This window comes from Mobula hypostoma, chromosome 1 (assembly GCF_963921235.1).
Source record: "Mobula hypostoma chromosome 1, sMobHyp1.1, whole genome shotgun sequence".
In the NCBI taxonomy this organism is placed as follows: domain Eukaryota; kingdom Metazoa; phylum Chordata; class Chondrichthyes; order Myliobatiformes; family Myliobatidae; genus Mobula; species Mobula hypostoma.
The window spans coordinates 96815437-96832915 of record NC_086097.1 but is presented as its reverse complement, the minus strand read 5'-3'; the positions used below and the strand labels follow the sequence as shown (position 1 = coordinate 96832915).

At 41.8% G+C, this 17479-nt stretch overlaps 1 protein-coding gene across 1 annotated transcript in view; it reads right to left on the bottom strand.

Moving 5' to 3' along the window:
• Positions 1-11660: 11660 nt before the first annotated feature.
• The window catches only part of zfyve19 (zinc finger, FYVE domain containing 19), a 49973-nt gene continuing 44154 nt past the window's right edge, over positions 11661-17479 (bottom strand). The window contains exon 11 of the mRNA XM_063053197.1: positions 11661-14191. Within this exon, the coding sequence (XP_062909267.1) occupies positions 14119-14191 (73 nt within the window). The 3' untranslated portion in view covers positions 11661-14118. The remainder of the gene's footprint in view (positions 14192-17479) is intronic.

Below are 17479 nucleotides of genomic sequence, written 5' to 3'. Positions count from 1 at the left end.
CTGGAGAGAGTCAATTGGGAACAACTGTTTTGGGGCAAGTCCACATCTGACATGTGGAGGTTATTTAAAGAGCCTGCAGAAGAGCTTAGGCATATTCAGAGAATGGGCAAAGTGGCAGATGGAATATAGTGTTGGGAAGTGTATGCTCATACACTTCAGCAGAAATAATAAAGGCATAGCCTGTTTTTGAAATGGGGAGAAAATTCAGAAATCAGAGATTCAAAGAAACTTGAGAGTCCTAGTGCAAGATCCGCAAAGGCTAACTTGCAGGTTGAGTCTTGGCAAGAAAAGCAAATGCAATGTTAGCATTCATTTTGAGAGGATTAGAAAACTAAAGCAAAGATGATCTTTGGCAAGATCAGGCTTGGGTGAGACAAGTATCTGGTAAGTTGCTTCTTCCTCTTTATTTGTCATTCCTCTTCTGTTAGGGCACAGTTCGTGCAGTGGGAATGGCACCAAGAGCTGTGTTTTGTCCTGTGTGTGAGACGTGGGAATTCTTGGAGACCCCAAGCCTTTCAGACAATCACATCTGCACCAGGTGCACTGAGCTGCAGTTCCTCAGAGAAAGTATTAAGGAATGGGAGCTGCAGCTCGATGACCTTCTGTCATGGTCCGGTCCGCGAAGTCTGCATTCTGGTTCATGGTCGGGTCCATCAATCCTTGTTCCAGGTTTTTCTGTTTTCTCTCTTGTTCTGTTGGGCGCTTTATTTGAGGCACCTGATTCTCATTTCGGTCTGGCACATGAATACCTCTGCAAACAGTTTGCTGGACCGTTCCCTTCCCTTCCCATTTCCACCTGCAACGCTCGCCTGAATCTTCCGCAGGCAACCTTCGCCTGAAGCCTCGCCTGCAACCTTCGCCTGTGTCCCTGCCTGTAATGCCGTCAGGTTCAACCACCAGAGCAAGACCGGGGCCTTGCTGTGTCAAGGTAAGGAACAGTCTGCCATTGTTTGGAATTGTCTCTGTGTCCTCGCCTTTGCTGGGTAGGTCCGGCTGTTTGCCGCTACCTTGAGTTGGGAACTATCTCTGTGTCCTCGCCTCTGTCGGGTAGGTCCGGCCATTTTCCACTACCCTGAGTGGAGAACTGTCTCTTCGTGTTCAGTGTACTGTGTATAGAAAGAACATCGGCCCTTGGTCCTGTTCCCAAGGAGGGAGTCCTGGCTCTGTGTGCTGTGTACAAGTCCCGGCCCTATGTCCTGCTCCCAAGGAGGGGTCCCGGCTCTGTGTTCCATGTTCTTGTCTCCCAAGCCCAAGGCTCCGAGGTTCCTGTCTCCCAAGACCAAGTCAAGTCTTTGTGTTTTCGTTCTGTCCATGTGTCTTGTTCAGCCCAAGAGTACCTCACCCAGCCCTGTGATAGAGTTCCCTCATCCTGTCTAGGAGTCTCACATCCAGTCCTGTAGCCACGTCTTGTTCTGGGCTAAACACAGACTCCGGTTCCGAGCCAAGACCCAGGTTTCGGGTCCTTGTCCAGGTTCTAGTTCTGGAGTCCTGTGTCCCTAGTCCAGGCTCCTTGTTCCTAGTTCCTTGTCTGGGTTCCGTGTTACTTGTCTATGACCTAGCCCAGGCCCTGCATCCTAGTATCATCCAGGTCCTGTGTCAATATCCAGCGTCCTTTCTTCCCCACTTCTCTTGCTTTCTTGACACAGAGTCCTGTTCCTAGTACTTCAGTGTCTGTGTCTTGCATTTGGGCCCACCATCAATGTGCCCCCCCCCATGACACCTTCAGCTCATACAGGAGAATGAGGATATGATGGAAATGAGTTACAAGGAGGTAGGAGACAGGGAAGTGAGTAACTGTCAGGAGAAGGAAGGGAAATGGCAGCCAGTACAGAGTACCCTGTGGCTACTCCTCTCAATAATAAGAATACCACTTTGGATACTGTAGGGGGGAGCAACCTACCAGGGCTGTGCCACAGGGACCAGATCTCTGGCACTGTGGCTCAGGTAAGAAGAGCGCTAAAGAGGACTACAGTGGTGATAGGAGATTCCATTGTTAGCGCAATACAGATGAGATTCTGTGGACGCGATGGAGACACTTGGATGATATGTTGCCTCTCAGGAGCCAGGGTCAGGGATGTCTCGGATCAAGTCCACGGCATTCTAAATGGGGAGGTTAACAGCCAGAAGTCTTGGTACATGTTGGCACCAATGACATAGATTGGAAGGATGTGGAGTTCCTGAAGAGAGATTTTAGAAAGATTTTAGGGAGATAGGTAGAAAGCTGAAAAGCAGGACCTCCAGAGCTGTAATCTCTGGATTGTTGCCTGTACTGTGCACCAGTGAGGGTAAGAACAGGATGATATGATAGATGAATAAGTGGCTGAGAAAATGGTGAAAGGGGCAGGACTTCAGATTTCAGGATCATTGGGATCTCTTCTAGCGAAGGTACGACCTATACAAAATAAATGGGTTACACCAATATCCTTGTGGGCAGGTTTGCTGGAGCTGTTCGGGAAGGTTTAAACTAATTTGGCAGGGGGATGGAAACTGGAGTGATAGGGCTAAGGATGGGGTAGTTGGTTTACAAATAGAATCAATGTGTAGTGAGACTGCCAACAAGGACAGGCTGATGATAGGGTAAAATTGTAGTCATTGGGATGAGTTGCAAAATCAAAAAAGGTGAATACAGGTGCTATATTTGATTGTGTGCAGTATACAGAATAAGGTAAATGAACTTGTAGCACAGTTACAGATTGGCAGGTATGACGTTGTGGGCATCACTGAATTGTGGCTGAAAGAAGATTATAGCTGGGAACTTAACATCCAGGAATTTACATTGTATCAAAAGGACAGGCAGGAAGGCAGGGGGCAGCATTGCTCTGTTAGTAAAAAATGAAATCAAATCATTAGAAGGGGTGAAATAGGATCGGAAGGTGTAGAATTGTGGTAGAGCTAAGGATCTGGAAGAATAAAAAGGCCCTGATGGGAGTTAATATACAGACCTCCAAACAGTGGTAAGGATGTGGCCTACAAATGACAACAGGAGATAGAAAATGCATGCCAAAAGGGCAATGTTACAATAGCCATGGGGGATTTCAATATGCAGGTAGACTGGGAACATCGGGTTGATGCTGGACCCCAAATGGGGGAATTTGTAGAGTACCTTCGGGATGGCTTTTTAGAGCAGCTCATGGTTGAGCCCACCGGGGGATTAGCTATTCTGGATTGGGTGTTGTGCAGTGAACTGGAATTGACTAGAGAGCTTAAGGTAAACGAGCATTTAAGGGCCAGTGATCATACTATGACAGAATTCACCCTGCAATTTGAGAAGGAGAAGCTGAAGTGAGATGCATCAAAGGAGTAAAAGGAATCACAGAGGCATGAGAGAGGAGCTGGCCAAATTTGATTAGAAGATAACACTAGCAGGGATGACAGCAGAGCAACAATGGCTGGAATTTCTGAGAGTGATACGGAAGATGCAGGATAGACACATCCCAAAAAAGAAGAGAAGTCAAAGCCAATGTAAAAGCAAGAGAGAAGGCATACAATAGAGCAAAAATTAGAGGGAAGTTAGAGGATTGGAATGTTTGTAAAACCCAACAGAAGACAATTTTAAAAAGTCATAAGGAAGGAAAAATTAAAGAGGATACAAAAAGGTTCTTCAGATATATAAAATGTAATAGAGAATAGATATCGGACTGCTGGAAAACGATGTGAGGGAGGTAGTAATGGTGGATGACATAAGTATTTTGCATCAGTTTTCACAGTGGAAGACACTGGTAGTGTGCCAAAGGTTCAGAAACATCAGGGGGCAGAACTGTATCAAGTTGCCATTACTAGGGAGAAGGTGTTTGGGAAACCCAGTGGTCTGAAGTTAGATAAGTCACCTGGACCGGGTAGTCTACAAGGCAGGGTTCTAAAAGAGGTGGTTAAAGAGATTGTGGAGTCATTATTAATGATTTTTCAAGAATCAATAGGTTCTGGCATGGTTCTGGGGGACTGAAAAATCGCAAATGTCACTCCACTCTTCAAGATGGGAGAGAGATAGAAAGAAGGAAATTATAAACCAGTTAGTCTGAACTCAGAGGTTGGGAAGATGTTGGAGTTGACTGTTAAGGATGTGGTTTGGGGTACATGGAGACATGATAAAATAGGCCAAACTCAACATGGTTTCATAGAACACAGAAGAGTACATCAACAGGAACAGGCCATTTGGCCCACAATGTTGTGCCAAACCAGCTAAAAATCCAATCAAGAACACCCAAACACTAAACCCTACCACCTACAGTATGTCCATACCCTTCCATCTTCCTTACATCCATGTGCCTATCCAAACATCTCTTAAAAGCCTCTAATGTATTTGCTTCTACCACCATACCAGGCAGCGCATTCCAGGCACTCACAACTCTGAGTAAAAGCCTTACCCCTCATACCCACTTGAACCCACCCCCTCTCACCTTCAATGTGTGCCCTCTGGTATTGGACTCTTCAGCTCTGGGAAACAGATACTCTCTCTCCACTCTATCAATGCCTACCATAATCTTACAAACCTCGATCAGATCTCCCCTCAGCCTCTGGTGCTCCAGAGAAAACAATGTAAGTTTATCCAGCCTCTCAGGAAAGCAGCGTCCTGGTAAACATCTTCTGCACCCTCTCCAATACCCCAACATCTTTCCTATAGTGGGGTGACCAGAACTGTACGCAATACTCCAGATGTGGCCTAACTAGACTTTCATAAAATTGCAACATAACCTCTTGACTTTTGAACTCAATACCTTGACTAATAAAAGCAAGCACTCCATAAGCCTTCTTAACCACCCTATCGACCTGTGTAGCTACTTTCAAAGAGCTATGAACTTGGATCCCAAGATCTCTCTGCTCAGCAACACTTAACGATGTTGCCCTGAACAGTGTACTGTCTCCTTGTATTTGCCCTGCCAAGGTGAAACACCTCACATTTATCTGGGTTAAACTCCACCTGCCATTTGTCTGCCCATATCTGCAACATTGTGGGCCAAGTGGCCTGTTCCTGCATGTTTCCATGAGGGAAAATCTTGCCTGACAAATCAGTTGGAGTTTCTTGAAGAAATAATAAGCAGGATTGACAAAGGAGAATCAGTGGATGTTGTGTACTTGGATTTTCAGAAGGCCTTTGACAAGGTGCCACAAGTGAGACTGCTTAGCAAGACAAGAGCCCATGGTGTCACTACACTCCCTTCCGCAATGCTTACAAAGTTCTCCTTTGCCCAGCTTTTGCAAAATCAGATCACTCTTCAATCCCGCTTTTGCTGACATACAGGCAGAAGCTGAAATAAAAGGCGGCCATAGTTAAAACCGTCCACTCCATGCTGCAGGACCGCCTCGATGACATCGACTGGAATGTCTTCCATGATCAGGATGTCTCGGATTTCATTTCTGGAAGTGCATCGACGATGTTGTCCCTCAGAAGTCAGTAAGTCAGTTTCCTGAACCAGAAACCCTGGATCAATAGTTACGTGCAAGCAGCACTTACCGCGTTTCACATAGCTTACACTGCCAACAATCAGCAGCTCAAGAATTGCAGCTACAATCTGTGCATAGCTATCAAGACTGCGAAACAACAATACAGGGACAAGATTAAGTCAAGATTCAAAATGAATAGCACACTATGTGCAGGTCTGTAAAGGGTGACGGGTATATAGTAATCGAAAATGAGTGTTATGCATCAGGATTGTAGAGAGTAGTAAATGATTTGCCAGACAATCCTGAAGACGCCACTGTCTGGCACTCACCTAGAGACATCTGTGCATCTCCAAATGAACTTCATGCAATTACCCACATGTATGGGTTATAATTATTTACTTATATGTTTTCTTGCTGGATAGAAGTTCATCCGGCTGGTAGAAATAATGCTATAACAGTCGCTAAACTCTTATTAGGAGAATTTATTCCTAGGTTTGGAATCCCTGAAAAGATCTTGAGTGTGATTCTGCACGCCACACATCGCTAAGGGATGATTGATTTTGCATAGCGGGTGTCAGGCTTCAAAAGAAACGAGCGTGGAGAGTCGAGACATTCTGCACGCCACACGTCGCTAGGAGGCGTTGGATTATACGTAATTAGATATTGGCAAGGGCAAATAAAACGTTAGGATTAAGCGGAGTGGTCATTGTGGGAGCAGCCATTGTGAGTGAATCAGTAATACTGGAGGGACTCAGCAGGCCAAGAACATCTATGGAAAGCATAAACAGTCAGTGTTTCTTGATTGGTGAAAGAAATAGAGGGCTGGAGAAGGGCAAGTCTAATAGGAGAGGGTAGAAGACGATGGAAGAAAGGGGAGGGGGGAGGAGCACCAGGGCCAGGTGATGGGCAGATAATAAGATAAATTGAGGAAAAAAAATGGGAATGGGGAATGGTGAAGGAGAGGTGTGGAGGCAATTACCGGATGTTCGAGAAATTGAAGTTCATATGCCCCAAGAGGGGGTTTAAATTAGAGTTGTAGGGGAATGGGAACCAGAGTGCTAGGACAGATGGTGGAGTGATTGTGGGGAGAGATGTTGTTAGCCTACATACAATGTCAGGATTTGAAATGTTGAGCATGGTGAGACTTTTGTCCTGAGTTATGCATATTTCAATGCAACGAGTATTTTAGGAAAGGCGGACAAGCTTAGGGCATTGATCAGCACATGGAATTATGTTGTAGTCTTTAGGGGCAGGACTGGCAATTCAATGTTCCGGTGTTCTGTTGTTTTAGACGTGATAATGTGGGAGAGATTAAAGATGGAGGGAGGGATGACATTACTAGTCAGGAAAAGATTTCATGGCGGTGCTCAGCCAGGTCAGACTGGAGAGCTCACCTACTGATTCTATATGGGTGGAACTGAGGAATAAGAAAGGGATGATAATATTAATGGAAATATATTACATACCACCCAATAGTCAGCGGTATTTAAAAGATCAAATTTGTAGAGACCGCAGACGGTTGCAAGAAACATAAACAAGAGAAAATCTGTAGATGCTGGAAATCCAAGCAACACACACAAAATGCTGGAGGAACTCAGCAACAGGGCGGCATCTATTGAAAAGAGTCCACACAGCATTTCGGGCTTCTGAGTTCCTGTCATGCTGAGATCCCCCAGCATTTTGTGTGCGTTGCCAGAAACATAAGGTTGTTTTTAAAAACTTTCCACATATTGACTGGAACTCCTATACCGTTAAAGGGCTGGATGGGATAGAGTTTGTCAATGTGTTCAGAAAAGTTTCCTTAATCAATATGTAACAGGTCCCCAATAGAGAGAGTGTTATACTAGAACCCCAGTTAGGGAATGAGACAGGGCAGGTGACAGACACGTGTGTAGGGGAACACTTTGCATCTATAGATCATAGCGCCATTAGTTCCAAGATAATTATGGAGAAGTATAGATCTGGTCCTCGCGTTGAGATTCAAAATCGGAGCAAGACCAATTTTGATGGCATCAGAAAGGATTGGAAAGTGAGAATTGGGACAAGTTTTTTTTCTGGCAAAGATGCATTTGGTAAGTGGGAGGCCTTCAAGAGGGAAATTTGAGAGTGCAGAGCTTGTATGTTCCTGTCAAGAATAAAAGGCAAGGATAACAGGTTTAGGGAACCTTGGTTCTTGAGACCCTAGTTAAGAAGAAGGAGGTGTTTAGCAGGTACAGGCAGGAAGGAACAAATGAGATACTTGAGCATTATAAGAAATACAAAGGAACACTCCTTCTTAGGAAGGAAATCAGGTGGACTAAAAGAAGGCACAAGGTTGCAAAAGTAAGGAAGGCAAAGGCAATGTTAGCATTCGTTTTGTTTAGACTAGAATATAAAAGCATGGTTGTAATGCTGAGGCTTTATAAGGCATTAGTCAGACAGCACTTGGAGTACTGAGAGCAGTTTTGACCTCTTATCTAAGAAAGGATGTGCAGGCACTGGAGGGAGTCCAGAGGAGGTTCACAAGAATGATCCCAGGAGTGTAAGGGTTAACATTTGAGGAGTGTTTGATGGCTCTGGGCCTGTACTGACTGGAGCTTGGAAGAATGGGGGCGGTGGGGGGGGGGGAGATCTTGAAACCTACCCAATCTTGAAAGGCCTAGAGAGAGTGGATGTGGAAAGGCTATTTCCTATAATGGGAGAGCCTAGGACCAGAGGGCTCACAGCCTCGGAATAGAGCGATGTCCACTCAGAACAGAGATGAGAAGTAATTTCTTTAGCCACAGGGTGGTGACTTTGTGGAATTCATGACGGATGTGGAGTCAAAGTCATTGAGTATATTTAACGCAGAGGTTGAAAGGTTCTTGATTATTCAGGGTATCAAAGGTTATGGTGAGAAGGCAGAAAAATAGGGTTGAGAGGGATAATAAATCAGCCACAATCACACTATCAGTCCAATTAATAGTAATTACATCAATGAAACTTTGAATTTGTCACAAGACTGGTAGGGAGAAGCCTGAGATAGCCCAACTATTAAATAGTCTTGAGAAAGTTTTTTTTAAATAATCAAATAACCTTTAATGCAAATGGAGGGCAATATAAAGTAGAATAGCATCTCTTGTATTTAAACAACATGCTCATATTTTCCCAAGGAAAATTCCTACATCATTATGCTAAACGATTATCAACCTCTTTAAAAAGTACACTTACCATTCCAAGACTGTGTTTTGTCAGTAAATCTCAGCTTATAATCCACTTGAGAAAAAGCAAAGATGGCGTGATTCTCCCAACTCAGTCATCAGGCACAGAAATAAGCAAATGGCTCTGTGTTACTCTCCAACGTATTTTCTCCATCAGTGCCCTTTGACAACTTTCACTAATCCCATCAGCCTTCAATTTTCTGTTTTCAGAATTCACCTTTGATTGTTGTACTTCAGATGTGATTTAAGTACAGCATCTTAATAGCTAGTACGCTGTAGTCTGGAAATGTATAACACAAACATGGCATGCCTTTTGTGAAACAAGCTTCTGCAATTGGTTCATTAAAATCTTGGGCAATAAGAAATTCCAACACTCCACCAGTCATCCCTCAGAATTGAGATCAGGGTAAGTTTCGACTTGTATGTTTTAATTCCTCAAAGTTCAATCATTCAAAAATGACAGTTTAAACATGCAGGCAAAAACCTGTTAAGGCAGAACTGTTTGAATAATTTGGCTTTGTCACATCTTGTTTTAATGCCTTCTCCTATTTTGTTACGATATGACACTTAGAACTTTTCCTTCATGAGAATCTGTTCATGTTTCAGATTTTGTACAATAATGTGCAATTATGCCAGAATAGGAATAACTTAAAATTAGTCTCTGCTTCCCAAGAAGGGTCATTTTATCTAGAAACCATAGAAAAAACTACAGCACAGAAACAGGCCTTTTGGCCCTTCTTGGCTGTGCCAAACCATTTTCCGCCTAGTCCCACTGACCTTAGAAACCATAGAAAGTTAGAGCATTGTTGCTCTATTGATTTTTCAATAGCTTTTTCCATAACATACCAACAGAGAGATGCTGTTCACAGGAAGATGACTAGGTGCTTTGTAAAGGAGATCACCTGTTTGCTTTTGTTTGCTTATTACATATTCATCCATCAAGTTACAACCTGACTGTCCTGGTTCACTGCAGGTCAGTGAGCAGCAATAGTTAAAAATAACTTGGGTTAACTACTTGTTTTGAGTAAAATTTTCAACTGGATCACCCAAACCAAAATTCAGACATTTGGTGGGGCAGGGGGAGAGGGAGGAGGGAAATCAATTTAATTAACTACCTTAAAAGTAGTTCCTCCTCCCAAAAACCATGCAGCTGTACCTCCCACAAAATTTGCAAACTAATGAAAAAATCAAAGATGTTGAAATAGTTGGTGTCATCATAAAATTTGTAGGCTCGTAAACAAGCTTAAACTGAATTACATCAAAAAATAAGCACCAGTTCTGGGAATGTGTGCCGAAATATTTGATTAGAGCTGTGATTAGCACTGATTATCACTGGAGATGATGCTGAAAGATTCACCAGCATGTTGTGCGTTTCACTTATGAAGTGAGACCGGGTCTGTTTTCTCAGGAGCAGTAGAGATTAGGGGTACATAATCTAGGTGTGAGGGAAAATATGAAAATATGAGGGATATAGATAGCATAGACTTGAGGAAACATTTTCCCATATTAGAGATAGATAAAACTAGACGGCATAGGTTTAGAGTGAAGGAAAAGAGATACATGGGGGGGGCGCATATGAGGGGGATCCTTTTTCACGCAGTGGGTTTGAGTATACTGGTATGCACTGCCTGAAAGAGTGGTGGAAGCAGGGTCAGTGATAACATTTTGTAAGTCTTTAGCTGAGCATGGCAGGGTAATGGACCAAGTGCTGGAAGATGGCAATAATATGGATGGATGCCCCTTAGTTGGCATTGGCCATATAACCGTATGATTCTATGAGCTGATTAGAAGGAAGAAAATTACTCCTCATAGTTCTTGACCTATCCCATGTTAGGAATTCATGGTAGGGCCATGTTCTAGACCAACGTAACTTGACTTTATGCATTGGAGTTGGAATAGGTCGTGTATGTAGACAGATCGGATTGGACTAGTACAGTACTTCAGAGCTTTGAAATGTTTTTTTCCATGACAGCAAGCCTGGGTACAGTCAGTATATCTTGTGTGTTTATGCAGTTGTGATTCTATGGCCAATAGCATCAGAGCAGTTGATATAGTATGTGGGAACATATCATAATGCCCCTGGCTCAGGCTTGGTTCGGGTTAACAGTGGTTGGATTCAGTTCTGGTTTTATACTTGAGCAGAATTTCTATTTCATAATTACATTCTGGACTCATAATCTGGAGGTAGTGGATGACAAACTGAGATATATGTCATTTTTAGGCAATCACTAAGAGCACCAGTAACTACCATGCATTTCAAAAACATACTGACATGTTCACTGAAATAAAGTATGCTAAACTCATTTCCACTGGACCACCAACTTCTTGCATCATCCTGCTTTGGTCCCAGGTAAAGCTAGTCCTGAGATGGCACCACAGTTGTTGCCCAAATCAAAGGTAGTGATGAATCACCATGTAGGAGGAAGATTGAAAGTGTGGTTGAATGGTGCCCAAACAACCTCCTCTCACTCAATGTCAGCAAAACAAAAAGCTGATAATTGACCATCGGAGGAAGCTGGAGGTCCACCAGTCCGTTCATATCAGAGGATGTGGCCTGGGACCAGCACTAAAGTGTCATCACAAAGGCGGCATGATAGTGCCTCTAATTTCTTAGAACTTTACATAGATTTGGCATGTTATCTTAAACTTGGACAAACTTTATAGATGCACAGTGGAAAGTATCCTAACTGGTTGCATCATGGCCTGTTATGGAAACACCAATGCCAAGGAACAGAAAAGTATACAAGCTACAGACACACTTTTCTGTTTTTTGAGAAGACCAGAAGGCCCAGAAGGTTCAGATGAGATGTTCCTGTGACTAGTTAAATGATGCATCTGAGGTACTAGTAGTGACTACATGTGGAGGAATCAGTTGCTCTTGTAAAATAGGTTGGACAGAACTTAATCAAATAACTCACTGGTAAGCAAACAAATCCTATAGTTTTATGCAACAGCATAACTCTAGACCATTCAACCATGAAATAGAAAACTCTAAAGGACAATGGAGAAAGTTGGTAGATGGGGGAAAGCACAGCATTTTTGTGCATGAGAGTTTCAAGTTAGAGAGACGCTTATTGCACAAAAATAGTGTGCTGGCAGAGAGGCTCGTCCCTTAAACTTCCAGTTTTAATGGCATTACCATTACCCTGACTCAGTGTAAATAACCCAGGAACATCACTGACTAGAAACTTACTAGGACTAATCACAAACTCTGTGAAAACAGGAGCAGGTCAAAGCCTTTCCGATAACTATAAGGCACAAAGCAGGTTGTGATGGGATACTCTCAATCCATCTGGATTGGTGCTGTTCCAACTACATTAAGCAAGTTTGAAAGCATCAAGGCCAACAACTCATTTCAGATATCCTGCCACCACTGCACAAGATGTACCATATACAATATGTACTGCTTTGGCAGTTCTATTAGAACCTCACAAACTCCCCACCACAGTCAAGAGGCATGAGAACACTATCTCTGCACATTCTCCTCCAAGTCTCACACCATCCTAACATGGAAGTGTATGACCCTTCTGCCGCTGTTGCTAGGGTCTAAATCCTGGAATCCCCTCAGCACTATGAAAGCATCTTCACCAGAAAGACTGTTGCAGTTCCAGATGACTCACCGCCACCTTCTCACAATAAGCAGTGGGTAATAAATATTGATCTTGACAGGGACAACCATGACTCTTAAAATAATTAATGAAAACATGGAGCAAAATTTCAAGACTAAATTATGTTTAGCAAAAGAAATAAATTGAATACAGCAGATGCCAAGACAGAAACAACATTCCATTATCATCTAATACTTAATAGAGAAGCTACATTTAATTTAGAAATGTCTTGAAATAGTAGTTAGGGGTGTTTTTCTTTAATATGTGGTTTTACTGGGAACATTCTTTACTCAACAGTATCACAAGTTTGCCATGAGCAGTGACAAAACATATCATGGGTTTGGACCTGAACAATCAGCATTCAAAGAACATCTCCAGTTTCACAAAATATTCAATGAGAGGACAGAAGTTCATCCAAGTGATAGGATCAAGACTGGGGTGATCACACTGCTGATTTTTGCCACAACTGCGGGAAGGAGACATCGCCTGGGACTCAAACACATCCTCACAAGCCAGGCATCAAGGAAATCGGAGAGGCATCTTCTTGCTTACCTTGATAGTTGGTGATGACATTGATGCTGACAGAAGCTGAGAACTGACGGACACAGAGATCCCTAGGATGCTGTGATGATTTAAAAAAAAGGATCATAGCTTCAGGAAAAAAACACCCTAATCACTTATCAATATCAGGATATTGTTACAGTTTGTTTGGAAATACATTATAATCTGTTTCAATGGATGATACAATTGAAATCCCTTTTTACTGGGTGTCTCTGGAAATGCGACTCGTTAGCCCCTCGTTAACAGCCACTGGACTCTGCGGTGAGAAACCCACCTTCCTTGGACTTCGTACGTCAAGGGTATATACGACTTTGGTCCCGCCAAATCCGTGAGGTTGAGATGTCTCACTCACCCAAATCCCGGATTGTGTGAATGTTGTGTAATTTACTGGCCTGGCAATTGCCCATCGGCAAGAAATAACAGATCATACACTGCATAGATTTATAAAGAAGCATATTTAAGAATGTTAACGTAAGCAACCAGCTATTAAAGGAAATTTTGAAAAAACACAAAAGGGGCCCATTGTATTTAAACAGTCATAAATGCATGGTGGAGCTGAAATCTTCCAGAAGCCATTGTTTTCAATGTACACAATGCATCTTCCGAATGTCACTCGAAATCCATGTCAAACAAACGGGCTCTCCCACAGGAGTATTGGTCCTTCCTGTTTGAAGCATTTGTCTGCACAAAGCACCTTGTGCAACATGAACAGATTCCTCAGCCATCCTCCCTCTTGTCTGCTCCCAACTCCCGCCAACAAAGACCTCAACCCACACCAGTGTCCCTCACAAAAACTTCTGCTCAGCGTTCTCTACAACATTCTCCCAATTCCACCATCCTGACTGGCTGACAGCACATTCCGAAGATGAACAGCAGAGCTCCTTATCTCAGCTCAAACCAAAACAGTCTGAAAGCAGAACAAACTGCTCCTACAGAACTGCTGAAATGAAATACCGACAGCATAGCAGTAAAAATCTTAACACAAGTGAGATAAATAATAATTCAGAATAAACATCCAATTAAATATGAAATTAGAGGAAATAATAATTTACATCCCATTTTATAGACTTTTTATTTCTGTGTTAGACAAATTCAAAGTTAACTTGTAGTGTTTGAAAATGCAACTTCTCTAATCCCTTAATATGCAAAGTTTTTAAAGCAGGTGCTCCCTGCGGTGGATAATGTAGTGACCACACCTTATAATGCATAGGAGCTGCTGTTACAACACTGAACAGCCTTGTAATAACAGAAAGTCTTTGCATGAATGAGAATCAATATAGCTTTTCCTATAGCACTTGTTAATTAGATAAGAGTTCTGTGGAATTGCTGATGTCATGACCAATTTCCTTAGTGTCAGATTGTGAAAGGCTGTGTGTGTGGATCCCTTATTATTTCTTCTTCATTGGTTGACTGTACTTGGATGTTCTGTGTTCTTTCCGCTCAAACTTGTCATGTCCTTCCCTATGGGGGCAAATTAAAGAAAGAATTCTTTAGACATTTATTGTTTTTAAAGCCGAGGCAAGATCGACAAAGGTGTGAAAACAATCTGTTTTAGATGATAGGGTGCCTTATACAGACGATTCCCTTTATTCGGACACACTGGAACCAGTAAATTTTGGCCCAATTAAGTGGCTGCCCCAATAAGCCAAAGTTTCATGGAAATAGTTAAAAGGTATAAAAAAGACAAACTACTGTTTAACTGAGTAACAAATAATGTATTTAAGTAAATCACAGAACAAATTTAGGCACTCCCAATACCACTACAGTACTACAAAATTCTGTATTATTTCCTAATAGTTATCAATGGAGGAATTCATCTGCCATGTTCTTTTGATTGACTGTAAATGAACAAAATCAGGACAGACACTGAGTACAGATAATGGACAATCCTTCAGACAATTGCAAATCTTTCTTTTCATTTTAACATTCAAAAAGACACCTTCAAATTCTTCACAAGTTGCTGAAGTAGTAGAATCTATTCATTTTTACTCGCAGCTGTTTCTGGCATTTCTAAATGTAAATGCTTGAACCGTATTGAGCAAACCAGTTCCTAATGGTCTTTCTGCTTATTTCTCACCAACTATCAGAGACAAAAATCACTGTTTTTTTTTAAAAACACAAACACACGCAACTGACACCAACTGATTGCTGTAAGCACGTGTAGTGTCTAACATCCACGCAAGTGCACACGACTGATGCTAGTTAGAAACTATTCGGCAATAGTCTCCTGGCCCAATTAAGTGGCATGTGGTCTCAAATAAACAGCTGCCCCGATTAACCAGTGGCCCAATTAACCGGAATCCTCTGTATTAACATACTAAAGACTACTCAAAATGCACAACCCAGTTATCTTTCAAAGTCTGTGGAGTATAGCACTTCAATTTCAATACAGCCGTTAAAATATGAGTGAAGTTGTAAAGAATGGGATGCAAATTACAACATGAAACCAGTCTGTTCAGCCTCCAAATGATGAGTAGTTCTCATCCTATATCCTTTTATGCCCCCTCTCTATCATCTACCCAACCTGTCTTAAGAAAGTAGCATCCTAATACTTGCTGCAACCTTACAATGCAATTGTTGTTCCTTTCTCTGCCTTGTGGCGCATCGGGCAGCAATCTTGCCATTTCTTTAGCATTTTTGTCTGCTTTTTATGAGGCCGAGTTACTAGCTCGATGCTCAACACAGCACAGATAGAGAGCATGCAAGGAGCCAGTCGGATTCAAACCCAGGACTACTCGCCTCAAATTCCAGTGCGGCTGCCATTACACCAGCAGCCGGCTCAATACAAAGCTATGGAGAACAGTTTTCTTCTTTCTACTCTAAATCTATTAATCTACAGCATTTGCCATTTCATTCTATACCCTTCATTAAATGACACCAGTTTGTTTTGATCCATTCTATTGTCTCTCTTGATAATTTGAATTCTTTTTACTAAATTTCCTGTACCATTTTTGTTCAGATGAAAACATGCCAACTTTGACATATATCACTGTTCCTTCATAAGCACTGTGTCTATATGCTGGAACTCCCGACTCAACATCAAATCAGGCTGTAAATTTGCATTGCTTTGTAGAAATCAGATTCTTTGCAAATTTGCTTTGCAAACTCCTAATGTCTGAACATAGTTAAAGAATGAAGTGCAGACCACACACAGTGCCTTCGAGTGAAAACTTTCTACTGTTGTCACCACAAAATGTTTATCTTCATAACCACACCTTTTGCCAGTAAATTTTAGCTATTATAATTTTGCATGGTCTTTTTTTGTTTTTTTTAAAACATACTTAAGGTCCAGATAAGCCCACAGTAAAACAAAATGTAGTTAGTAATTGCTTTAAAGCAATGAACAATTTGGACTATCACCTGGTGAATGCATTAAATGTATTAAACTATGAATTAGTAACAGCTCTGTATCTACAGAAGTAACTCTTAAACTCCCTTGAATAGATAAACAAAAACAATAAAAAGTCACAATTGCAAGGCAAATTTAATTATTCAAGTAACCTAAGCACAACATGATTCAAAATAGTCTTCATGTTAAGGGTAATTTTGGGTGAAATCGTGACAAAACGGTTATCACTCTATCACATAGTCAGTGACACCGAGATACATCTTGGAAAACAAGCATTTTGATCTCAGACCATGCCAACCATCAACCATGTACAGTATTTATACTAACTCCATATTAATCCTTTGTCATTTATTCTCTCCACTTTCTCATCAACTCTACCACTCAGCTGCACCGTAGGATCAGTTTATAGTTGCCAATTAAGCTACTAAACCCCCATACCTTGAGATGTGCGAGGAAACTGGCACTCCCTGGTAGAGATCCATGCAGTCACAGGAAGAATGTGCACACTCCCAAGAGTACAGCATCTAAAATCAGCAATGAACCTAGGTGTCTGGTACTGTGAGGCAGCTGCTCTAATAACTGTGTTGATGTACTACCCCATAATGTTGTTTTCACCATCTCTGGTATTCCTATGCTTTTAATATTCATTGGCCTGATCCCCAATTCACCGCTTGCACACAGTAATTAATGTTATGGGCTCAATTTCAGCTTTGAAGTTCTTAATAGCTTAAAATGTGATCAGGTTATTTCGTAGTTGCTCCATCAGAACTAACCATTCCATAATTAAGCCTCATCTGCAATTCTGAACTAAGCTCATTTTGAACTGATTAGAAATGGTTGATTCAGATGGTTCTATTTAATATCAGAGAATGTATACAGTACCATCATCATCAGGGGCTGTGCCCAGTTTAAGCTTTGGCTGCCATGGCTCACACACTCCTGTTTCAGGTCAAGTGGATCAATTCATTGGTATTCTTTTCCAGTTCTTTAGCTGCTGTCTCCATCATCATGTCTTTGTCTTCCTCTTGCTTTCTTCCCTTCAACCTTTCCCATAATTACCGTGCATTCTAACTCCTCTTTCCTAATTACATGTCCAATGAAGTTACATTGCCTTTTCATGATCTCATACATTATTTCTCTTTTTGTGCTTGCTCTGCTCATGACATCCTTGTTAGATATTTGTTTTGTCCATGATATTCTTTGCATCCTCCTCAAAAACCACATCTCTACTGCTTCAATTCGTTTCCTTTATTGTCCAACATTCTGATCCATATAACATAACTGGATAAACATAACATTTCAGTACTCTGAGGCGGGTTGTCATGCCTAGTTTAGTGTTGGTCAGTATACTCTTCATTCTCATAAAGGTATCTTTTGCCATCCCTATTCTTCTTTTGATG